At 37.4% G+C, this 26,788-nt stretch overlaps 2 protein-coding genes and 1 pseudogene across 2 annotated transcripts in view; 2 read left to right on the forward strand and 1 right to left on the reverse strand.

Moving 5' to 3' along the window:
- The first annotated feature begins 2,674 nt into the window (after window positions 1-2,674).
- Window positions 2,675-4,120, forward strand: LOC114025558 (actin-like protein 7A). The gene is given in 1 exon segment (XM_027839020.1): window positions 2,675-4,120. A coding segment is annotated over 1 exon segment (1,446 nt).
- A 5,639-nt stretch (window positions 4,121-9,759) lies between these two features.
- The window catches only part of LOC114025758 (elongator complex protein 1-like), a 67,870-nt gene continuing 50,841 nt past the window's right edge, over window positions 9,760-26,788 (reverse strand). The window contains exons 28-37 of the mRNA XM_027839249.1: window positions 26,354-26,555; window positions 22,032-22,093; window positions 19,218-19,280; window positions 18,747-18,807; window positions 17,587-17,700; window positions 17,172-17,280; window positions 15,673-15,800; window positions 14,970-15,124; window positions 11,180-11,258; window positions 9,760-10,426 (exon numbers count right to left, since the gene is read on the reverse strand). Coding sequence (XP_027695050.1) covers window positions 10,359-10,426; window positions 11,180-11,258; window positions 14,970-15,124; window positions 15,673-15,800; window positions 17,172-17,280; window positions 17,587-17,700; window positions 18,747-18,807; window positions 19,218-19,280; window positions 22,032-22,093; window positions 26,354-26,555 — 1,041 coding nt within the window. The 3' untranslated portion in view covers window positions 9,760-10,358. The remainder of the gene's footprint in view (window positions 10,427-11,179; window positions 11,259-14,969; window positions 15,125-15,672; window positions 15,801-17,171; window positions 17,281-17,586; window positions 17,701-18,746; window positions 18,808-19,217; window positions 19,281-22,031; window positions 22,094-26,353; window positions 26,556-26,788) is intronic.
- LOC114025759 lies at window positions 13,310-13,972 on the forward strand (annotated as a pseudogene).

Consider the following 26,788-nt stretch of genomic DNA (forward strand, 5'->3'; position numbering starts at 1 on the left):
CTGGGGATAGTAGGATAGTAGTGCCGCCTACCCACCCACCCCTGGCACCAGACCATATAACATACACACAATACAAGTGTAGTGGACATGAAAGGTGGGATTTGGTTCCAAAGCCTCTATCAATAGCTAGTTCATGTGATCACAGAAAGCAAAGGGGAAGATAAAAAGACATGCTAACACCGCCCTGTTATCCTTTCAAGAAAAGTGAAATTACTTCTGATAGAATTACAAGGGGAGCCTGGCCATTGACTGAGAAAGTGATTGGCCATACCTGCCCAGAGTATCCCTTAAAAGACAGTTGGACAATTTGAGAAAATTCAAGCCCCAGTTGAAGGGTAGCAGACACATGCACACTCTCTATGGAGATAGACACATTCTAGACAGGAAGCAGTTTTAAGGAGCAAGGCCTTTGGCAGCAGAAAAGAGAGTCTCAAGAAAGAAGTAGCCTGGATAGTAGTTTTGGGCTGTGGAGAGCAGGTTTATAGAGTTCAGTTGAGCAACCTGCCTAGCACTATTGGATACTATGCCTAGAGGAGATCAGTATGCAGACACCTTGTGAAGAGGAAAGGACACTGGAGTCCTGCAGAATCAGAGGCAGGAGTTGCCTTGTCTATATGTCATCATCATTATATTCCAAGTCTGTGCTCCGCTTGTCCCACAAGTATATGAGAAGAATGCTTTGAGGTTCTTATGCCATCTTAGTAAATTAATTCCTTTGCTTTAATTGTTAAAGAAGACAATCAATGAGGATAGGGGAAAGAGAGAGAGAGACAGAGAGAGAGAGAGAAGAGAGAAAGAGAGGAGAGAGAGAGAGAGGAGAGAGAGGAGAGAAGAGAGAAAGAGAGAAGAGAGAGAAAGAGAGAGAGAGACAGAGAGAGAGAGAGACAGAGAGAGAAATTGTATTGTATAAGGCTTTGGGGCAACAGGGCTTCTGACTGGCCTCAGGAGTACCTAAGTCTGATGGATTCAGCTCCTTACCTACTACCCTTAGTAACACTCATGTAGATGGGAGAAATGATATCTATAGTGAATATTAACACCAAATTTTATTCATCTTCTGGAAACATGATTAACAAGTACTATTTCTATAACCTATTATTGTGCCATTAGAGCGAGATATAGTGGATGTAGTGGATAGAAAGCTGGCCTTAGAGTTAGAAAGACCTGTGTTCAAGACCTGTCTCTGGCACACACTGGCTGTGTCACCCTGGGCAAGAAAGTCACTTAAACTCTCAGTCAACTCTCTAAGATAACAGTTCTCAAAGTATGGCCCATTGACCCCCAGGGGTCCCTGAGGCCTTTTTCTAGGGGTCTGTGAGGTCAAAATTATTTTCATAATAATACTAAAATGTTATACCTATTAAAATACTCCCTTTTCCAACTACATATCTGTGTGAAGCTGAATTTTCTTTCTATACTTCAATCAAAACATCGTAACAGATTGAAGTGACTATGACGATCAGTTCTATTAAGCCAGATGTGATTTTCAAAAACATGTAAAAACAATGCCACTCTTATCACTAATTTTTTTTTGTTTTAGAAGATATTTTCCATAAATAATGTTATTTATGTTAACAGGTAATGAGTTTATTACATTTTAAACAAATCAATAAGTATTATAAAAATGTATTCATTTTAATTTCTAATATAGTAAATATTGATAGATATAATACACATAAACAAAAGCTATTTGTGGTACTGAGTTTTTGAGAGTGTAAGAGTCCCGAGACCAAAAAGTTTGGGAACAGCTTGCTCTAAAACTATAAGTTGCAGAGAAAGTACTAATATGACTAGATAGAGGGAATTTCCTCATACAGTATTTCCTTAACCAATTAAACCCACAGGCCCATTCCCTTTTCTTCCTTTAAGATAAGAAAAACAGAAAATACATAAGCTTCTCTGTTATAAACAAAAATAATCTTAAAGAACTTCTTTTTTTTGTTAGTTTTATATTTGTTTATAATACAGCCTGTCTAACATTACTTTAAGAAGCTGTATCGCCACTCTAGCTTTGCAGAGTTGAAAGGCTGAATAGGACCATAACCCAGGTAACACTTTTAGTCCCACAGGGTAATGGTGTCTAAGGTTGCTAGTAAGGGAATGGGGTAGAGAAGAGGTTCCAGGAAGCTTAGTTACTAAGAAGTAGTTCTTAGAGTAACTTGAGAGACTTTCATTGACTAGCAAGCAAGTCTCCTTCAGCAGTTATGATAGAAAAAAAGGAATATACTTTTTTTCTAGCATGAATTATTTTTATGATATTTAATTTAAAAATATCATTTGGCCTCATTTTCTCAGGGATATATGTGTGTATGTGCGTGTATGTGTGTGTGTGTATTATACACATACACACACATATTTGAGAGGAGTCATGGTAAGTGGGAACAGGTGAAATAGGATGGCCCATGATGATTTTCCCCACTGTAAGACCCGAGAACCACTGAGAGGCAGAGATAAGGAAAAAGAAATCACCCACATAGTGTTTTATGGCAAGTGGTATAGAAAGGAAAGCCAAAGGTTTGAGTGATTTTAAGTAGGAAGCCCTAGGAAAAGAGCACACAAAAATGACCTACTTTTTTTATCCAAGATTTATCCTACAGCAGACAAAACTTCTCAGTCACTGAAAACCATTATTCCACCAGGCCCTACCAACAGTTGCCTTCTGTCATAATCAGTGATGTCATTGTCAGGAAGATTCTGAAGTCACCATTTTGATTTTGGCCTCTTCCTCTATATTACGCCAATAGAGCCTAAGAAAAGAGTCATCCATGAGAGGAGGGGAAAAAAAATGGCATTCACACAGACATGGGCTCCACAGGTAGCGACTATAGGGGAAGGCCCAGCAAAGAGAGCTCTACTTGTTAAAGCAACTGAACAATTTTCAAAGGAACCTGAGTCTTTCCAGGTTGCCTCCTTGACAGAAGGTCCTGCAAAAAAGGCACTGCTTATCAATAAGAAGAAGAAACCTGAAGAAAATGCCCTTTCTACATTAGTTAAGGAGAAACCAAAGAGAGTGAAGAAAACTAGAGCAGTGGTTGTTGACATCGGCACGGGCTACTGTAAATGTGGCTATGCTGGAGAGCCAAGGCCGAGCCATATGATTTCATCTATGGTAGGGAAACCTTATATGGAGACCGCTAAAACTGGAGACAACCGAAAAGAAACCTTTATTGGACGTGAGCTCCTGTGCCCTGATATCCGCCTTAAATTAGTCAATCCCCTGAGACACGGTATCATCGTGGATTGGGACGCAGTGCAGGATATCTGGGAATATCTTTTTCTGCACGAGATGAGGATCCCTACAGAGGAACATGCTGTTTTAGTGTCAGACCCTCCCCTGGGTCCCTATACCAACAGGGAGAAGTATGCAGAGATGCTCTTTGAAACCTTCAACACTCCAGCAATGCACATAGCCTATCAATCTCGACTGTCCATGTACTCTTACGGAAAGACGTCAGGTCTGGTAGTAGAAGTTGGCCATGGTGTTTCCTATGTGGTCCCAATCTTTGAGGGATATCCTTTGCCAAGCATCACAGGTAGGCTAGACTACGCTGGCTCTGACCTTACTGCCTATCTAATGACACTAATGAATCAATCTGGGAAGCACTTTACAGAAGACCAAACAGACATTGTAGAAGACATCAAGAAGAAATGCTGCTTTATGGCTCCCGATCCCATCCAAGGGAGTTCCCACATCAAAGATGACATGATTAAATACCGGCTTCCAGATGGAGAACAGATTACTATTGGCCAAGAACGTTTCCTGTGTTCTGAGATGTTCTTCAAGCCTTCCCTTATCAAATCCATGCAACTGGGCCTTCATACCCAGACTATGACCTGCCTCAACAAGTGTGACATTGCCCTCAAAAGGGACCTCATGAACACCATTTTGTTGTGTGGGGGCAGCACCATGTTGAACGGCTTTCCTGTCCGTTTGCAGAAGGAGCTGTCTAAGATATGCCCAAATGACACACCTACTGTGAATGTGTTACCTGAAAGGGATTCTTCAGTGTGGACTGGAGGGTCAATCTTGGCCTCACTCCAAGGATTTCAGTCACTCTGGGTCCAGCGGTCAGAATACCAGGAACATGGGCCTTTCTTCTTATACAGGAGATGTTTCTGAAGCCAAAGCATGCCTGCTGGAACATGTACTCATAACTCAATTAACTGCTACCTCTCAGGACAGTGGCCCAAGACATATCTAAAATATCATAACTCATGTTCTATTCAATAATTACCATGTTCCAATTCACAGTGTAAATGATCTTCTGTTGCTTGATTTCACAGGAATGGCAGACATCACAAATATGTCATCTGACTTAGGTATTTGCCAAAATGAAAGGGTAGGGGGAGGAGGGAAGTTTAAAGGCATATACTATATTGTTTAACCTAAAAGACTTATTTTTCCTTTAGAGGAAAAAGAGTCTAGTTTATTTACTTACATGCAGTGCTTAGTGCAATTTTATATTTATATATTTGGGGGAAGTAAGAAGGTCCATTAGTCATAACGGTGACTATAGCTTACCAGGTGAGACACAAAAATGCATATTTTCTCCTCAAAATTGGGGTAAAATTATCCAAGAAGAGAAATGTTTAAGATAATAAGAAGAGGCCAATCATTTGTATGTATGCTCTCTTGGAAGTGGGCAAGCAAGGTTCAGTAAGGTACAGACATAAATAAGGAAATCAGTAATTAAGTAAAAGCAACTTGGACCACAGGTTCACAAACCTCTGCTAGGCCATTCATAGAGAAATGCAAATTTACATTAGAATTTTCCACCCAGGGCCACATATATCAAATAAATATGAAATTATTCTTAGAATTTGGCCTGTCAGTAGAGCATAAACTTAAAAAATTGTAGGTGTGAATTATTTTATACCTTTCCAAACTGGGGCTAGAGCAGGTTATATTTGTCAAGCAGGTTGATTATAGGAATAGGTCAACCATACAAAGAAGTATATAATCAACTAGCATTCATTAAGCAACTATTGTATGCCAGGCACTGTGCTAAGGGCTGCATAGTCAACACCCAGATGGGTCACAGACCTAATCATTCCCATTTCCCCAGACAGTCAAGACACAAAGTTCTGATGGTGGGAAAAGTCCCTTTGTCAGAACCTTAGGTGAGTCACTTACACTCCCTGGGCCTGTTTCCTTATTTGCAAAATTAGTTGGATTAGATGGTCTCGAGTTATCTTCTAGTCCTAGATCTGACATTTATTCATTAATTTATTCCATACATATATACTAAATATCTTTGTGTAAGGTACCATGGGTGAGACAGTGTGATACAGTGGAAAGAGTGCTAGCTTTAGTCGGGTTTCTATCTGTGAAACCTTGGACGAGTCACTCAATGTTTCTGAGTTTCAATTCTCTCTTCTGGAAATTGAGACAGGGCCAGAGTGGACAACTTCTAAAGTCCCTCTAGTTCTAACTTTGTGATCTTTGATTTTGCATATGACAACATCCCTGCCACCTTCAAAAAGCTTACCTAACCATGGGCAAGTTATATTCTCTCTAGGCTTCCATTTTTGTTATCTGCAATTAGACTGTTGGACTTATAAGGCATCTTTTAGATTTAAAATTCTGTGACGCCTAGGTGAATGCCTGCTGTGGATATGCTAAGGTGCTGGCTAAGTGCTATGGCAGCATAGGCCTTGCATTCGTGGCACCTTGAGCCCATTTAGGGAGATGATATGCACAGAAATAATTGTACTAGTGCTGTTGTGGAAGTAGAAGGCCAAAAACTAGAGCATTTTCTTCTACTGTGCATTTTCCACCCAAGTCTGGAAATGTTCTTAGGAGTTCCAGGGTGGTGAAGCATTGCGGGAGTAAACATCACCTAGGCTGGGTTACTCTAGAGCCAAATCATCCTTGGTCTAGAATCCCTTTGATTGTAACCCTTCTCTCTTCTCTCCCCTCCCCGCCCTTCAAAGGACAAATTCATTAACTCTAACAGAAATCTAGACCTGTGTGGAATAAACTTCTGGCTCTGCCTCTCACATATCTGGGATTCAGGGTACTCCTGGCGAAAATGAATCATATAGAGCAGTTTGCTACTGCTCAGGATCATCTACAGCAGTGGTTTCCAAAGTGGGGGCCACTACCCCCCAAAGCAGTTAATGGGAGGATGGTTCATGACAAGCCAACTGGAGAACGAGAAAATGAGTGGTATCCCACTCTTCCTATGATAGTCAACTGAATGCTTGTTTCCAGCACACCACCATTATTATCTTCACTCATTATCATCTACCACTCCTCTATTCTCACCATTGTGCAAACTCCTTACCTACCCCTTCCAGTGCCAAGTATCAATTCCTCAGGTGTTTACAACTTAATACTGACCCAGGCACCCACATCTACCGTATAATTGCCACTGGGAAAATTCTTTCTCATCTAATGTATTCACACCCTGCTCCCAAAGCATCTCATGGCTGTGGCAGGAGCCCTCAGGTTGCTGGCAGCCCGAGTTAGTGAACAGTTGACACATAGGATGAGTAGGCATGGATGGGTTACCATCTGCAGTGCTAATCTCATCTTTTCCCTTCTCTATTATTTCCTTACTTCTGCTAAGAGCATGACCACAATCACCCAGGTTTACTACCTTGGTACTATCCTCAGTTCTTCCCTCTTGTGTACTCCACATATCTAATCAGTTGCCACATCTTGGTTTTACTTCATTCCCTTTTCTCTAGGCACACTGCTATTGTTCTCCAGTTCAAAGCCTCACTCTCTCTCACCTATATTGTTGCAGTAGCAGCCTAATTATTCTCCTTGTGTGGCCTTTTCCAATTCTAGTCCAATCACCTCTGAGATGCCGAAAGGACTTTCTACAAGCAGGAGTCTGCTGTCCCACTCAGTAAACTCTGGAAGCTCCCTATTGGCTCTAGGATCAAATATAAACTCCTGGCTCCAACCTACCTTTTTAGGTTAATTATACTTTACTTCCTTCTGTACTCTATGATATAGCCAAACTATCCGTGCTATTCCTTACAACACATCTTTCCTCTCTGTACCTCTGGCCATCCCTCATGGCTGAAAGGTTCTCCCTCCTCTTACCTCATAAAATCCTGTTTCTTTCAAAGCTCACTCAAATAATACCTTTTAGATGAAGCTGTTCCGGATCCTCTCAGATCCTAGTGCCCACCCTTGCAAAATCACCTTGAATTTTGTATATATCTTGTATATGCTCATTTACATACATGTTTTCTCCTCAGACAGGATGTGAGCTGTTGGAAGGCAGGGAATATTTTAGTCTTGCCTTTGTATCCTGGTATTATGACTTGTTCAATGGACATTGCCTCGAACATTACCTCCTGTGGGACCTTTCTTGGTTTGTACAATACACATAGATAATGATCCTAAATTAAGAGATGTCACTTTGCACATTTTTTTCCTGGTTTCACTGATCTTTCACAAGGTAAATGAATTCAACAAATATTTATTAAACATCCACATGCGCAATGTACTGTAGTAGGCTCTAGAAATGCAAAAATAAGCAAGCCACGTTCCTCATGCTCTCCAAGAATTTACATTCTAGTAGCAGTAATGAAACGTATACAGATACATATATCTAAAACTAGAATATGATAAATGCTAAGAGGAATGCAAAGTGTTGAGATGAGGGAAAACCCGTTTCAAATTAGGAGAGATTAGGGAAGGCTTCATGGGAAGGTTAGCATTTTACTCTCTTGAAGGAGGGCAATATATCAGAAATAGGATGAAAAGTGTGTGTACTCGTGTGTGTGATAACAGAGGAGCAGGTTTAGGGAAATATGAACAAAGGCACATGAGGAAGTATGGGATCCATTTGGAAAAGAAAGAGGGATCCAGTTTGGCTGAAGTACAAAGTACATGATGAGAAATAGTATTAGAGAAAGTAAGAAAGAGAGTTTGGAGCAAGATTATGGAAGGACTCGAACGCTGTATTTAGTAGGCAATAGGGAGTCACTGCTATACTTGAAAGCTTCTTACCTGGGCTGGTTGGGTGATAAAAAACTCAACATGCCTCACCCTAGTCGATCTCTTCCCATTTGCTTATATTCATTCAACCAATCAAGAAGTATTTAAGTGTCTAGTATGTGCCAGGCTAAAAATACAAAAATACCCTCAAGGAGCTTATATCCTAAATATAAGGAATTTTTTTTTTTTTTGGAGGGAGGGCAGGATGAAGGGAATGTGATGGCAGTGGTGGTGGTACTGGCAAGGCAGGGAAAGGCCTCATGCAGGTAGGGCAATTCACTTAGGTACTATGTTAGTATATTCTTCAGAAAAGGATCATTGTAAATTGATTACGCATGTATGTGTATGTGTGTGTATATATATGTGTGTGTGTGTACATATATATATTTTATTTTTGAATTTTTTTGATTCAACTTAAACATTTTTATTGACATCTTTTATTTTTACATCACTTTAATTTCTCACTATATCTCTCACCTCCACAGTACATGCAGTGTTCCACATCTATGATCTCCTCTCCAAAGGGGGGGGGGGGTACATTTTCATATCTCTTTCAGGTACAAGTTTGCTCATTATAATAACAGATTTTTTTTATTCTTTCCATTTTTCACTGTTGGAATCATTGTGCATATACATTTTTCCCTCGTTTAGCTTACTTCGCCTTTTCCTCCAGGAGTCTCTATTCTTCATATCACAATAATATTCCATTACATCATGAATCACAATTTGTTCAGCCATTCTTCAAATGATGTAGTCTTAGCGTTCTAAAGAGATCTTGAATTCTTACTAATGCTCCGGGCAATAAAAGAACTCCTTTGGGATTCTAGTAAAATATAAACTCCTCAAGAGTAGGAACTATTTTTAATTTTTGGATACATTTTTCCAAAGCCTCAAAGATAATATGTGCTTAATAAACGCTTATTTAATGTCAAATTATCAGAGCCCAGACTCTAATCTGATTCAACTCTTAAGCAGTGTGGTCCTACTTGTTACAGGTCTTACAGGAAGCAAAATTCTGCAAATATTTTATTCCTATTCCAAGCTAAAACTTTGCTTTTTATAATTTGCTTAAAGCAATATCAAATATGACAAATCTGACTAGAGATTCATCAGAAAGTTACCAATGACAAGCAAGGATGTAAAAATTCTCATATTAGTATTCTATATCTATCCAGAGTAATAGAAATAGAATTTCTTGGTGGTTTCTACATATGAGTTGTTTTGGGGCTTTATTTCATATAAAAGCCAGCTTATGGAAGGTTTCGGACAAGACTTAACAGCCATGAAATGGTAATCAGAATAAACTAGACTGGCAAGCTCAACATTTGTATTCCCACACCCAATCTGCCTTTTAATTCCAACTTCTTTCCTCAAAACAGGGAAGAAAATCATCCTGAAAAATCTGCTATTTGTCAAAAAGAATGGAATGGAAATCAGAACACCATTAAAACAAAATAGTATCTGAGATTCTACATAAGACATCTCAATAAAAGCAAACAGTCTTTGGAGAATCAGGAGTGGTTATTACATTATACATATGCTATGTAGGCACTCTGCTAAATTCTGTTGTGAATGTAACAGTATTTTACAGGCATTTCAATTTGAATCCATCTTCTAACATTGCTATCTCATTAGCAGTAAGTATCAAGGCAATATAATAGTCCACATGTACAAACCGACTATCGGAGGTAAAAACTCAACACCTGGAAGCTTATGATTTGTTAAGGTATAACCTGTAATTTTTATGAAAGTAACAACTGCCAACTAAGTGAAAACTGATAAATAGGAGAGTTTAAAAATTCAATGGAACCATAAAACTTTTTATTATGCTTTAGTTAACTTGGAAAAAGACATATAAATCATCAATTTTCACAACTCTTCAGGTGGTACAACTACTAATAGCTTATTTTTCATATAGTCTGTCTTTCACCAAGAACTTTAAGCATGTTATGGGTACGATGTCATTTGCCCTCAGAATACTCTTGTGAGGTAGAAACCAGGAATCATTTTCATTTTAAAGATGGGGAAATGAGGCACAAAGACCAAGTGATTTGCCATGTGGTGAAAAGAGAAGCAGTCCTGACTCCTGCACTAAACAGGACTCACTAACTTTTAAAAACACCATGAATAAGGTACTTGTAACTTGATACTGTATACAGACTGAAGTCTCTTTCATACTGAGTATAGCATAAGACAATGAAGAGACGAGTACTCTGAAAAAAATTATTTTAAGGTGTTAGCCAAGGTCTGACCCAAAAAGCAATAGTAATTTCAGAGGATGTTCCTCTTATATTCTCCAAGGTTCAGATACTAGGACCTCAAAGTAGGGATGGAAAAACACTGAGATGAGTTTAAAATAATACTATTCACCATCAGAACACCTCCAAATGGCACAGAATTACTCTAGAAGGCTGAGTTTCCACTGGATAGTTTTATTGATCTTCGGAGGTATAAAAAGTTCTGCACCTGAAAAAAGGGGAAAGAAAACAGAAAAATCTGAATGATACAAAGAAAGATAACATCTAGCTTTAAAGGGAGAAGCAAAAATTATATGCTAAAATGAAATGAACCTGTGGATTCTAAGACCCTGGAAATCCCACATTTCAATATCTGGCTGATAAACTGTTAACAGGAACCAAGGAAACAAATGATTCCAAGGAAACAAATGATTCTGACCTTACTTTTTTTTGTCTATTATCAGAAATGATCATACTTGATGCTCTTGGGAACTACACAGTACTTCCTTTACATACACATAATGGAAAGACAACATTCATTTAAGAGGTTCAACACTAAGAAATGCAACTTGATACGGAGGTTGAGATTTTGTCCTTTTCCCAATGACCTGCTATGATCATTTTTTCAGTTCCCTCATGTCACTGTATCCAACTTCAGGAGGCAACAACAAGATCCTAGAGTCACTGCCACCACCTTAATCAGATTCCAGGTAAAATCTTGATTTAACAAGAGATTTTCAGATGATAGTTTACAATTCTAAAACTCTATCAAATTTAATACAATCAAATTCTAATATAATCAAGGAATTTGGATACTCTTAATGATCCTCAAGTTTGCTACAAGGGAATTTGATTTGAATGCTAAACATATTCCTATCAATCTAAAGCCAAGAACTTATGGAAACAGTGACTAGAAAGTTGGAATGATATAAAATTTTTTCTTCAGCTTACTAACATATTCATATTTCTTTGAAAAACTAACCCTGGAATACAGGAGCTGAAGCCTTTTGTTGTCGATAAGAAGCCATGATGCTGTTTGCAGTTGAATTGGGACCCATAACCTAAGTAGAAAACACAAATATTATTGGCAGCACATTCAAGAATAATTTTTTTCTTGTGGGTGCAAATTGTTTATAGCATTCAAAGGATCTGCCAGATGAATGAGGACAGGGCTTTTCCAAGGCACTTTGAGAGCACAGCCACACAATTCTCAGAGGAACAAGAATGTGTGAACTCCTATGAATGGCTTTATTTAGCTCTTTCAATTCTTCATTACTAGAAGAAAAAGCTTTGATTTTGAGGATCTGAACCCTGTTATATATGTATACATGCATTCAAAAAAAATTTGCTGGGAATTTACTAATTGATGCTACATTAGAGCTTATAACAAAAAAAAAAGTGTTCTGTCATTTTCCCTAAAGTTGCATAGATTTGGTGTCTGTGAGGACGATGACTGTTCCGGAGAAAAAAAGAGACATTATAAACTTCTAGACAATTTATTTACCCAAAAAGTTACAATCTCAATGAAGATGATCACTTTAAAAAATATATAATTTTGACTTTCATTAGGTGACAAGTATAAGTAGGTATTCAAATATATGAACAAGAGCATAAGAAAAGAAAAGAAATTTAAGTATATGAGCTGAAACCCAGCAGCAAGCAAATAAAAACCCAAACTGAATCCCAAAAGATTGTCATATGTCCTAGTAAGGCAGCATAACAAAGTGGATAAAGTGCTGGTCTCAGAGTAAGGAAAAACCATGTTCAAGATCCACCTTGGGCACATCCTTACTATATGACCAGACGCAAACAGCTTAGCCTTTGAGTGCCCCAAGCAGTTCCCTAAGACCAAAAGTTGCAGAACAGTTGCTGATCTCCTCTACCAAAGACATTATAGGTCTGGACCACCTATACCCCCACTCCCATCATGGAATGATGAGTATGAGAAATTGAGAGACATATGGGAAGGCTTATATGACCTAATGCAGCATGAAGAAAGGAAAACCAAGAGAATACATACCAACAACTAAAAATAATGTAAATAAAACAACACTAAAAGGCATCTAAAGTCAAGAGGCCTTCAGACCTCATCTGGAATACTGGGTTCAGTTCTGGGCCCTACAGCTGAAGTACACTGATAAGTAGAATACTGTCTACAGAGGGTCCCAAAAGTCTTAGTACAGTTTTAAGTTTAGCGGTAAGCTAAGTTTAGCTTAAAACTGCACTAAGATTTTTGGGACCCCCTATATTAAAGGAACTAGAGAACTTTAGCCTGAAAAAGACTCAGGGAGCATGTGATAACTGTTAGAAAATCTAAAGGGCTGTCATGTGGAAGAAGCATTAGACTTATTCTGTTGAGCTCCAAAGGACAATGGGTGGAAGTTGCAAAGAGACAAATTCTACCTTAATGTCAGGAAAAGCTTCCTAATAATTTAAGAACTGTTCAAAGGCAGAATGGGCTGCCTCTAAAGTTGGTAAGTTCCTCTTCCTTGGAGGTCTTCAAGCTGGGACTGGATGATCACACATCAGGTATGCTTATGGTGAGGACTTCTTTTGGTAAGAGTGAGACAAGGTGGACCCTTCCAACTCTCAAATTCTGCAAGTCTGTGAAATGCTATGATCAGTATTGGACTTACATACAATCTTCTTTTTCTTTTCCTTCTTGGAAATATTCTGGATGATATCCATCAAATTTGTAATAAAAATAAAAGACTCATTATGTGTTCCTGGCAAATCATTTAACCTTTTTTTTTCAGGCTCAGTTTTCTAATTTGTAAGGTACTTACCTTACTACCTCAAAAGGTATATATGTGAAGATCAAATGAAGTAAAATATGTCAAAATGATTAGAAAACCAGAAAGTTCTTAAGTCTCAGGGATTACAGTGTTCATGCATCCCATTTTTGTTCATTTTTAAACCTTCCTTTTATAGGTGAGGGAATTCATTATTCTGTCCCTTTTTATTGAGTTGACTTAACTAAATTTTCTTGAATTTTTATGTTGTTTACCAGTCAGTTTACCAATCAAAAAAAAAAAAAATCCAAGGAAATTTATTTTTGGTAACTCAATGAAAAGAACCAAACCATAAGTTCCCTTACTTATAAAATGGAAGTTTAAAAACAAAGCAATGGAGTCTCTCGTTGTGCACAACGCGTTACACAGACTAGCGAACAATACAGTTACACACTAGAGATGGCTAAAGGTGACCCAAAGAACCCAAAAGACAAACTGTCTGCTTATGGCTTCTTTGTACAAACATGTTGGGAGGAACATAATAAAAAAAATCCTGAAGTTCCTGTCAATTCTGCAGAACTTTCAAAGGAGTGTTCAGAAAGATGAAAGAATATGTCTGGGAAGGAAAAATTCAAGTTTGATGAAATGGCAAAGGCTGATAAGTTGCGGTATGACAGGGAGATGAAGGATTATGGACCAGCTAAAGGAGGGAAAAAGAAAAGGATCCTAATGCTCCCAAAAGGCCCCTGTCTGGTTTCTTCCTATTCTGTTCAGAATTTTGCCCCAAGATAAAATCTACAAACCCTGGGATATCCATTGGGGATGTAGCAAAAAAACTTGGTGAGAGGTGGAATAATCTGAGTGATAGTGAAAAGCAGCGATATAACAATAAGGCAGCAAAACTGAAGGAAAAGTATGAAAAGGATGTTGCTGATTATAAGTCCAAAGGAAAGTTTGACAGTGCAAAGGGAACAGCTAAAGCATTCCGGAAAAAAGTAGAGGAGGAGGAAGAGGAAGAAGATGAGGAAGATGATGATGAATAAAACTATATTATTTGTCTTAAATACCATAGAGTTGGGGAAACACTAAAACACCTTTATTGATACAGTGTCTACTGCATTTGTAGCATTTAACTTTTGAAATTGGAAACAGGTGCTCTAGACAGTTTGCCTGGTTTATCTCTCATGGATATAAAAAGTGTTACGTGCACCGTGAAACTGTATCAAAGTTGTACATATTTCCAAACATTTTTAAAATGAAAAGGAAATTTAGTGTTTTCCTCTCTCTGTGCACTTTGCTGTTGCTATAACAAAACATTTTAAAAAGTTACAGGCTTTTGTGTGTGGCAATTATGGTTATTAGTTAGAAATCCCAGGTTGTAAATTTATACTCTCTCTGTATATCTGGAGGGGAGGGGGTATGTACATATCTCCACATACCCATATAAATCTACATGTAAGTATACATATACCATATATACATACATATGTGTGTATATATATATGCGTTTATATATACATATATATGTGTGGGTGTATGTGTGTTTATATGTACTAGACAAATTCTTCTCATAAATATTTGGAATTATGACACCTTAGAAAGGGAAAATTAATTTGGATCTTTCATTAAGTGCCATGGCCCAAAGTATGCACTGTTAGAGTAGCTTTATACGATGATTGTCCATCTAGCTTAAAGTTGTCATTTTGTATATAGTGAAATAGCAGTCTGCTGCCATTCTTACATGTGGCAAGGGGGTAGGGTTCCAGCTGGCAAGAATAATGGTTTTTTGGTTGTGGTTGTTAAATGCTGTCATTTTAAAAATGGGAACTTTTTTAGAAAACTAAAGGGACAATGCAGCAATGGAAGTTAAAACATATTCTGTACCTAATATTTGAAACATTTTGTTGACTTTTTTTGTATGTTTAGAATGCTAAAATGTTCTCCAAACTAAATAAATAGTATTAACATTAAAAAAAAAAACCAAAGCAATGCAATATATGAATTATGTAATCTCTGAGAATCAAGTTAGTGAAAACTTACAGGAATAGCTGGATTCTGCTGGCGGGAGGGGGTCCAAATTTCTGGGAGTGAACTTTCCATCAGCTGCAGAGTATCCTCAAACATCTTCTGCAACTCTCTTGCTTGTTCATCATACTCAAAGAGAAAGAGTACTTTTAAAAGCTGATAAACCTCATCTAGGGAGAATAAATTTGAGACGTCATCAAGGCCTAAGAATAAGCAACTGTATCCTCATCCCTTTAATAATGCTGAAGGGGTCATAGGCTTTTTTTTCCAAAAGGAATATGGATAATATCATACACTACAGCTGTAATCCTTACATATCCCTTTCCTCCAAACAACAAACTGCAGTGTTCAGTGGTTCTGCTTTATGGAAAACAGTCATACTGTGGGTTACTCTACCTTTCCACTGGTTTCCTTTAATTCGGTAGTGGTGTTTAAGAATTTAGGTTTGATTGCTCATTGTGGGAATCCAGGGTGAAGTCTTTATTATTTATTTATTTCTTATGAACTATGTTAACTCCAAAGGCAGGACCATTTCATGACAGCATCAGACATGACTCCTTCTTTGTTTAATGCCTCCTGTTTCTTATGACTAGTACATTATGCCCATTACTAATTTCTTGTCAGTCAGTAAGTCTGTCCAAAAAACTAAGCGCTTTCCTCCTAAGGAGTAGTTTCTACATGAACCAACATATTTGGCACATGAGCATCAAGAACATACCTTTCAGTTTTTCAATGTTGTTTACCACTTCACCCAGGGCTTCCAAAAGAGCTAGGTCTTCGAGTGGACTCCCCTCTTTCAGGCTGTGTTTCTTTCTTTCTGCTTTTCGACGATTCTTGGAAGATCTCCTATTAGATTTGAGAATTAGTTTTAAAAAGGAGAACTTCTCATGGGAGAATCAGAGAACCTGAGTGGGATGGTAGTGACCAATCCATAAATGACTGAGACCTACTATTAAAGAAGCAATTGCCTAAAGAAGACTTAAATTTGGAGTTAAAGATTTAGAATTGGAAGAGACCTTAAAGTCACCTAGTTCAGATTCTTCATTGGGATGACGAAATTGAGGCCAAGAAAAGTTTAATGACTTGCCCAAAATTACACAAGGAGTATGTGGCAGGGCAAATTCAAACTCATGTCCTGTGCACCTTGCTGCCTTCTCTCCAGGTAGCGTAAAGTCAGAATCCCTTTGTGTTTAGACACAGAACAAATGTGCAGATTTAGCTAGGCTGGCAATATCAAACAAACATACACAGAACACACACAAAAACACATCAGGAGTTCTGAAACTAGAAATGATGAACCTTTAGGGGTAGAAGTAGCTACGTGATCATATCACCTGTAATAGATAAAAGGAGGCTATTAGGCACAGTCCAATCCAAATCCTAGGCTCAGGGCGAGCAGATTTCACAAAAAAGGTAGGCCCTATTTTGAGGTCTACGATTCTACAAGGGAAGTTAGTTTAAAAGGGATGGGATGCTCTTAAGAAAGAATTTCTGATGAGACAAACAAAAATGATTCCAATATGGCCCACAAGGGAGAAGTGACTAAAGGAACACAGTTTCTTTAGTTTCTGAACACAGAAGAATTTATTGACTAAGCAAACTGGTCAGGTAACCGTGGATGAATGTAAACGAATGAAGCTCCCATAAAATACTATTAGAATTAATTTATCCAACAGAAGCTTGAAATGAATGCTAAAGACTTTTTAAAGGGCTTTTTAATCTGTCCTGGGAGAGGAAAGTAGTGATCTTTGGGTAGACATCAATAACAGGAGAGATGAAAAAAAGGCAGAATTAACTTAACTACATTTTTGCTTTTTTCCCTCCACCAAAAAAAATTATCTTCAAACAATTAAATATAGGGGAAAAAAACTAATAGGAAATGAAATCCCAAGACAGTAACTGATGATATGGTATGAGGAGACCTAGCTGCCTTAATGAGTTCACATTATTATTCAGATTGAGTTTAAATACCATTTAGTCCTAACATCTTATTTTACAGACAAGGAAACTGAGGTCTAGAAGCAATGGGCGACTTGCCCAAGGCCAGCAGCAAATTAATGGCAGAACCAGGCTCTCTGCTTCTAAAATCAGGGTTCTTTCCACTACTGCATGCTGCAACCTCTGTCCTAGAAATACCAAACACTTGCATTTTATAGTATGAAGACCACAGCGCTAAGAATACAGTACAGTAAGTTGTTTAATAATCAGTATACACACGAAGATATCCTGGAGTTACTATGAGAGTATCTGCCACTCATGTCACTCCCACTCATACTGCTAGTTTCCGAGAAGAGGTCTGACTCCTGGCCATTTGGCATGTCATCATCTGTAATAGAAGAGGGATAAACAAAATTTTTTTATTCATAGTTAAAGACATACAAACACACTCATTCACTTCTGAGTTTCTCTTCCAAACATTTTAATTTAACATTTAAATTTAATTTAATTTAAGATGACTACAGTAAACTTGACAGGAAATGGAAAAATACACAATTTGAAAATAAGTCAAAGCCACAAAAGTTGACTTTAAAGTTAAACAAGACCATCTAAGATTCACTATAACTAAAGTTATTTTTCTGATATTACCATGAAGTGCCTCACTCTTATGCGAATTAAATCATTTAGCACATACCTAGATTCCCTTGCTGTGCTTGTTCCTTTAACTCTCGAACCACCAGTAAACGCTTTCTATGGCGGGTGAAAATGGCTGTCTGAGAGTCCATAAATACCACGTAGTTTTTTTGGGCTGAGTGGTAAGATGGAAAAAAAAGTTTTGGAATGGTTTTAAAGGCAAAGAGGCACAAGTAAAAATAAAAAAAAAAAAACAAACCCAGGAAGAACAAGGGTCTCAAAAGTTTTCTAACCAAGATAGCAAAATTCTCACTAGCCAATATAATATCTATCTTACAATTTAGTAGGGATAAAAAAGAAAAGTGAGACTCCAACCTCCAGTCTGTGAGGCAGCATTATGGTTAATAAAGCATAAAGTCAATATAGAAATTAAAATAAAGAGTTAATTTTATCACCTGACCAAATCTTGGTGAGAAAACTTTTCTTAGGGCATCAAGAGGAGAAATCAGCAAAAGGAGCAGAAGAATGAGGCATTAAAGTGGGAGAACTAAAGAGTATGATATCTTAAAAATCAAGGAAGGTAGGGGCAGCCAGGTGGTGCAGTGGATAGAGCACCAGCCCTAAGTGAGGAGGACCCGAGTTCAAATTCGACCTCAGATGCATAATACTTCCTAGCTAGGTGACTCTGGGCAAGTCACTTAACCCCAACTGCCTCACTAAAAAAAAAAAAATCAAGGAAGGAGAAGACTTCAAGGAGGGCCAACAAGGCTAAATGATGCAAAGAAGTCAAGGAGGACAGGGATTGAAAAATAGCCATCAGATTTATAAGACGGGCATACATAATAATGGCTTTAAGCTCTAATAGCTTAAAACTACACTAAGACTTTTGAAACATTCTGTATAGTACTTTAAGGTTGGCCCAGCACTTTACAAATATTAACTCATTGTATTCTCATAATAACAACCCTGTGAGGAGGCAAACAGGGTTAAGTGATTTGCCCAGGGTCACACAGCTAGTAAGCATCTGAGGACAGATTTGAACTTGAACTTGGGTCTTCCTGACTCAAAGTCCAGTGCTTTATCTGCTGTGCTGCCTAGCTTCATTCTCCAGTGTGACAACACTGGAAAAGAAAATGGTCAGGACCTCTCAGTCTCTCCCTCTCTGTTTCAAATGAGGCATTGTAAAGCATGAGTCCCCATTTAACAAAACGAAATACTCACCTTCTAAAATGGAAGGTTTAATATTTGTCTCTATGATGTCAAGTCTGTTGTATTTGTAAACCTAAAAGCAAAAACTCAACAATAATAATAGGAACAAAGTGAACAGGCCTCCACTAATGATAAATAAATGTTCTTTAGGAATAGCTAATTTTAGAAACTGAACATCCTTCCCAGTGAATTACTAAATGACAGCTTGGAGTACTGGGTTCAATAAAAGCTAAGAAAAGTAAAGCTTACTAATTTCAGACCAAATATAAATATATATTACATTAGGGCTAAGCTCATTTCCATATTTATAATGAAAGAACAAAAAATATGAGCCTTATCTAAATATATTTCCTCCAACCCTCAAACTAAGAGCATGAGCTCACTACTTGCCATCAGCCAATGAAAGACTTCAGGTGACTTTCTTTCCATTTTCACTACATCAACTCAATATCCATCAAAACAACAGTCTGAAAATGCTCTTACCAGTCTTAATGCTTCTTCCCAATTAGCTCCTTCTAACAGCAATAGTACAGCTTCTTCATAGTCCTGAGATGAAAATAAAAGGCAAGGTAATCACTTATGCACAATCCTCAACATTCAACAGTTTTCAAAAATGTTAAAATAAGTGAAATTAAGAAACTGGCAAAATTCTATAATCAAGCCAGATCAGCCTCTATACCCATTTAAAGAACAACATATACTAGGGTTCTGACTACTTTTATTATCTTAAGTAGTATTTAAATTGTTTTCTGTTCCTTAATGTGTACCTGCTGATAAAAAGAAGAGGGCACAAAGAACACTGAATTGGGAGTCAGCATATGGCATTAGGAAGCAAAGTATTATGTTCCACTTCCAGATCATCCACTGGCTCACATTGATTTAATTCACACTTCTGAAATCCAAATCACATATACCCATGATATCCTAATAATTGTACTGATCTTTGGAAGCTAGAATCACAAAATGTTAGAATTAGATGAGGCTGTAAAGATGACCTAGTCTTTTCATTTGAGGACGTCCTCATTTCAGCTTGAGGAGGTCCAGGGAGGGGGAAGATCATCCTCAAAGTTGCATATCTAGTTCCATGGCAGAGGAAGGATTTGAATCTAGATTTTCTGATTCTAAGTCCTATGTTCTTTTCCTACTTTTTCAGCTAATCTGACATGTTATAGGTATACCTCAAAATTATGGATGCCTTCCAGAAAAAAGAGCTATATGAAGCATATTTATGTAAACTTAAACCATGGTTCTACACTAGATCAACACCCTCCCCTCTTTTTAAGGCCATACTATTCATTTATAAGAAGTTTTTCCCATCTTTTTTGTCTATCATCTGACCACCAGCACGCTCATCTATTATTTTCTTTTTAAAAAACAGTTTCTTACTGATATCTTTTGTTTTTACATTGCTAAAATGACTCAGTATTCCCTTTCAGCTCCCCCCCCCAAATATCTATTGTGGGATGGCTTTTGATCTTATATATACAGGGTTTCCCAAAAGTCTTAGTGATGTTTTAAGCTATTAAAGTTTAAGGAAGAGGGCACAAAGCTATTAAAGATGAAAACTCCACTAAGACTTTTGGGATACCTGATACAGATATATCTATCTATCTACATGTATCTAAGTTGTCTATATATTTTGGATACCAAATCCTTATCTGAGAAATTTGACACAAAGATTTTTCCTCATTGGACCACTCTCCTTCTTAACTTAGACACATTAATTTTCTTTGTGTAAAACTTTTTCAATTTTATGTAATTAAAATCTCTATGTATAGTATCTTTTGTAATTATCTCTTATTTCTAATTATTTTTGAGAATACATCTGCCTACACCTGTGAAAGGTATATAATCTGTCTCTTCTAATTTTTTTTTTATAGTATGACCATAATATGATAATATTAAGGTTATTTATTCATTTTGAATTGTGGAATATGGTATAAGAGGCAGTCTAAGGCTAATTTCTGTCAGACTGCTTTCCAGTATTCCCCTAAGTTTTTATGAAATAGGGAATTCTTTCCTGGGTAATTTATATTTTGGGGTTTACTGAACACTGGGTTACTGAGTTCCACTATTTCAGCTTCTTCCTTGTCTAGTGTATTCCACTGATCTACCTCTCAATTTATGATCTCCCACCATTCCCAATGACTTTAGTTACTGACATTTAATCCTCCTCACTACCTTCTCCCCTACCATCATCCTAGCAGACTTCCAACATTCAATTCATGTAAGTCAACACTAATTATAATGATCGAGCTTGACTCCAAAGAATTAAGAAACTATACCTCCCTCCCTTCTTTGCAGAGGTGGGGTCAATGGATATGGAATATTGCATGTGTTGTCAGACAAGGTTATGTTGGTTGCTTTGGCTGAATTGATTTTTTAAAGTTTTTCTTGGGTGGAGCCAAGATGGCAGAGTAAAGGCAGCAAATTAGTCAAACTCTCCCATCATTCCTTCCAAACAACTTTAAAATAATGCCTCAAATCAAATTCTGGAGTGTTAGAGTCAATAAAGGTAAGAGTGAGACATTTTCCTAGCCTAACATAACTTAGGAGGTGGGAAGAGGTCTGTGTCACTGGGGTAGGAGCCAGCCCAGAGAGCAGGCCAGATGGCAGCACCAGCGGTGGGCCTTGAAAGAATTAGTGATAGCGGTTTCTAGAGCTCTCAGCCTAAAGTTGGTAAAGAAGTCAGACTGCTGGTCAGAAAGAGATTACAGGAGACTCTTTGCAGTTGGTATATTCAATTTTCTCTCCTGATCTGGTCTGTGTATTACTGGAAATTTAGGATTACACAAAACTGCATGACGAAATGACAACACAAGCAGGTAGAGAGGAACAACCCAATGAATTAGTTTGAGATTTGTGGTGAAATCATGTATTTGGGGCACTATTTACCTATATAACAATTTATTCTCACAACTGACCTGTATATCAATTTACTCTCCCTTATTTCCTAGTCAATAAGGGATTATTAAAAGCACAACTACTAAAGAAGTAAAAATGATACTCTTTAGCAAACAAATAAGGTATTAGTGCATTTTTCAAAGCAGACCTTTGCTCTAACAACTCCTATGAAGTATTTTCAATAATGTAGAGAAATTATACTAAATTTTTGGGTTTCCAAATATCAAGTCTTTCATGTTTAGCATATTGAAGAGAAGTGCTACTACACATCCCCCCAAAAGAAGAGGTTTACTAACTTTACAAATTGGGACATACTAATTTTTCACTTTGTTGACTAGGACTGGTACAGACTGGTGAAGGAAGTTAACATGAAGGAAAGAAAAGAGGTTTTACCTCAGCATACTGCTCCAAAACTAGGGCTGCATCACTGTGTTTCCTCTGCTCTGCTAGTTTTCCTGTAAGAAAAGGATGTTATTCATCAGTTGCTCATGGGGAGGCTGAGCTAATATAATAAAAATGACAATTCCACCTAAATTTATTTATTTATTCAGTGCCATATCAATCAAACTAGCAAAAAATTATTTTATAGAACTAGAAAAAATAATAACAAGATTCATCTGAAAGAAAAAAAGGTCCAGAATATCAAGGGATATGAAAAGAAAAGCTAGGGAAGGTGGCCTAGCTGCACCTGATCTTAAATTGTATTATAAAGCAGCAATCATCAAAACTACCTGGTACTGGCTAAGAAACAGAGTGGTGGATCAGTGGGATAGGTTAGGTATGCAAGACACAGTAGTCAATGACTATAGTAATCTACTATTTGATAAATCCAAAGACCTCAGCTTCTGTGATAAGAATTCACTATCTGACAAAAACTGCCGGGAAAACTGGAAATAGTACGGCAGAAACTAGGCATAGACCAAAATCTTATACCATATACCAACATAAAGTCAAAATGGGTACACGATAAAAAGGCTGATACTATAAGCAAACTGGGAGAGGAAGGAATAGTTTACCTGTCAGATTTATGGAGAACAGAAGAATTTATGACCAAACAAGAGACAGAGAACATTATGAAATGCAAAATGGATAATTTTGATTACATTAAATTGAAAAGTTTTTGCACAAACAAAGCCAATGCAACCAAGATTAGGAGGGAAACAGAAAATTGGGAAAGAATTTTTATAACCAGTGTCTCTGATAAGGGCCTCATTTCTAAAATATATAGAGAACTGAACCAAATTTATAAGAATACAAGTCATTCCCTAGTTGACAAATGGTCAAAGGATATGAATAGGCAGTTTTCAGATGAAGAAATTAAAGCTATCTATAGTCATATGGAAAAATTTCTAAATCCCTATTGATTAGAGAAATGCAAATCAAAACAAATCTGTGGTACCACATCACACCTATCAGATTGGCTAACATGGCAAAACAGGAAAATGATAAATGTTGGAGATGTGGGAAAATTAGAACATTAATGCATTGCTGGTGGAGTTGTGAACTGATCCAACCATTTTGGACAGCAATTTGGAACTATGCTCAAAGGGCTATAAAAATGTGCATACCCTTTGACCCAGTAATACCATTTCTAGGGCTGTATTCCAAAGAGATCATAAAAATGGGAAAAGTACCTACATGTTCAAAAATATTTATAGCAGCTCTTTCAGTGGTATGAAAGAATTGGAAATTGAGGGGATGCCCATCAATTGGGGAATGGCTGAACAAGTTATGATACATGAATGTATCATACTACTGTGCTATAAAAAATGATGAGCAGGTGGACTTCAGAAAAACCTAGAAAGAACTGTATGGACTGATGCTGAGTGAAGTGAGTAGAACCAGGAGAATGTTGTACACAAAAACAGCCACGTTGTGCGATGACTAACTTTGATAGACTTAGCTCTTCTCAGCAACGCAAGGATCCAAGTCTCCTGATGGAAAATGCTATCCACATCCAGAGAAAGAACTATGGAGTTTGAATGCAGATTGAAACATACTATTTGATCTTTTTTTTCCTTCTTCTGTTTTGTTTTGTTTCTTCTTTCTTGTGGTTCATCCTATTGGTTCTAATTCTTCTTTACAACATGACTAATGTGAAAATATGTTTAATAGGAATACATATATAGGGTCTATATGTTTTGAGGAGGGAAGCAGAGAGGGAGGGGGAAAATTTAAAACTCAAAAGCTTATGGAAGTGAATGTTGAAAACTAAAAATAAATTAATTTGAAAAAATTAAAAAAAGAAAAGGATGTTACTAATTGATGATTTGTCATGAAAAACCTTTTAGAAACCCCTCCAGTAAACTTTAATAGTATTTAGTTTATACCACTTTAATGTTGGAAAAAAGATATTTTAATCCCCAATCACCTGAAGTTAAGAGTTATCAGAGTGCACAGATAAATGCCTCTTTAGAATGGTATTTTATCAAGGTCCTATGAAACTAAGGACAATTTTCTGTATAGTATTAAAAAAAATAGCAAATCTGAAGAGAAATGAGAAAAACACAAATTTTAAAGCTAGCTAATTTGATTAAGGGCAACCTAATTTACTGACTCCTTAAACAGAGAGACACATTGAATCAACGGAACAAAAAGATAGAAGAAATTTTATATTTCAACAGATCAACATAACATTTTCTGAAGAAAAAAGTTTTTATATATTGTACCATGGATCAGAAAATGAGCTGCACTTAAAGTATTTATTATGCAAACATAAACACATTAGAGCTTTCCCCGCTTTGTAGCACAGTATTTATCTATTGTTTCAGCAGGAAAAGAGCTAAGTGGCAAAACAGAGAACCAAGTTAAATTTTGCAGTTTATCTGGATTGAGATATTAACCTGAAGCATGAGTTTAGATTAAGATTATTTCTATCTACCAACAATGGGAGAAAAAGCAAAGAAAGGAATATAAAAAACAATACTTGGATCAATTTCAGAGCCTAATTAAAAATACACAGAAGAGAAAATGAACAAAGGATAGAGAATCTGGACAAAAGAAATCCAACATTCATGAAGAATGAGAAAATGCTCAAAGTGTGGAGAACAAAGTCTGCAGGAAATACCTCTCAATCACTCAGCAGCGCAGACATGCAAAACATTTTTAGAAAACTTATGAAATATCTTCCTACCTATATCCCTACATGGCTAAAAATTCCATCTTCTTGCCGCATGTGAAAAAAAATTTCCCATACCTAGGAAAAAGCTAGCTGTGGCATATTGACTTCTGGTTACGTGGGGCTGTTTTAACCTAGCACACAGGTAAGATGGCCTTTATGGCTCTAGTTGAATAAAACAGAAGCAGAAAACTGGAGCAGAAGGAGTAGGGTGGGGAACCTGCGGCCTCAAAGCCAGATGTGGCCCTCTAGGTCCTCAAATGCAGCCCTTTGACTGAATCCAAACTTCATAAAACAAATCCCCTTAATAAAAGAATTTGTTTGTAAAACTTGAACTCAGTCAAAAGGCTGCACACCTAGAAGGCCACATGTGGCCACACAAGGCCGCAAGATCCCCACCCCTGGCGTAGGACCACTGGAAAAGAAGCGCCTTGGGAGCCCATGGAAGGATTTTCAGCAGGTGAGAGAAGAAAGACATATCACAATATTGTACACACTAAAGACACACAAGTCAGTGTCTTGAACTTCTTCTACAGAGAAGCCTTAGCACAACAAAGTCTCTGTCCCTTTGGGAAAAAAATTCTTGGCTACTACCAGAAACATTCAAGCTGCATCGTAACACTGTCTCCTCTTAGAGCTACATGCCTCCATGGTGCCTGCAAGTCATCTCTCTCCTACACATAGTCTAAGGAGAACTGATGCTTCCTCTAGACAAGACCAAGATGAGAAGAATAAGATGTGGCAAAAACTGAAGAACACTCCAAGCCATTTGGCCCTAGAACTCTACTTCTGTTGGCTTTTGTTTGGCTTGCAATTCTATACTGCCAAAAATTCTTTCATATTTTAGTTATATTCACAATGTGCATTTTAAAAAAAATTATCAATAGGGCTATGAGAGACGTTCATTTTTGTGGCCAGATGTATAATGATTTGTAGGTCAGGATGCTGGGTTATTGCATTTGGCAGGTGTTAAACTATCCACAAACCCAGTGAAATACACAAATAAACTCACATACACATACATACAGGTGAAAGGATACAAAAGCGATGAACGATGAAAAGTGGATGAGTGGATAGGCAGAAAGACTAAAGTAGGGCTGAATGGACAGAGATGAGGCTGAAAGACCGGAACGAATTTGGCAGCTAGGGAACTAGAGGATACAAGAGGAAAGCTATTTCTTCACCACTCAAGTATCTGTTTATGGTACTACTGTAACGGTGCTTCCCAACCAGAGCGCTGTGGACAAAACAGTCAGTTAAAAAGATCTCTCTGCTATGTTATAGTAAATCAGGTTTCTCTGAAGCTCTCTGGCTCCATTTATGTATTACTAACAGGCTGGTTCTTAACCTGTTTATTCTGAGTCTTTCATTTCCCCATTTACTCCATAATTCACAACCTTCTTACCTCCAAAATTATAAACTAGCTTTATCCTAAATCATGTCGGATTTAGGTATTCTACCATTCCCAATCTTAATTTACAGCTGTGCAAATCACCTTAAAGCGTGGCATACTAAATTAAGAATGTACAAATGGGTCAAAGAAGTAACAAAAAGAAAAGGATTGCGCAGAACTGGTGAAATAAGTATTGAGTCTTACCAGAGAGCGCTCTGCCCAGGCCAGCCAACTGGTCTTTGGTATAGTTCAGCTGAGCTGCCATACAGAAGGCTTGCTGCCAGCTGCCACTGCTCACAAAAGCATCCAGGGCTTTCCCACAGGCACCAGAGCGCGCAAATACCAGTCCTGCTTGTTCAAAAAGATTCTTTTGCTTCAGATGTTCCCCATATATGCTACTGATATCCTAAAGTGAATTTAAGGGCAAATAAAAGTACAAAAAATATAGCATCAATAAAATAAACCTAACAGAGGCTGCTTTGGTCATACAATTTTTTTTTTTTTTACCAATCACTTATTTAGGATGATAATATGTCTACATTTCTTGAAGATAAACCTCAAAGTCAAGAATAGTGTTGCTGGGCATAATACTAGTCCAAATAATGCTACTGTAAACTCAACAAAGCCTTGGGATAACAA

The sequence above is a fragment of the Vombatus ursinus genome, unplaced genomic scaffold (genome assembly GCF_900497805.2).
Source record: "Vombatus ursinus unplaced genomic scaffold, bare-nosed wombat genome assembly UNPS02014832.1, whole genome shotgun sequence".
In the NCBI taxonomy this organism is placed as follows: Eukaryota; Metazoa; Chordata; class Mammalia; order Diprotodontia; family Vombatidae; genus Vombatus; species Vombatus ursinus.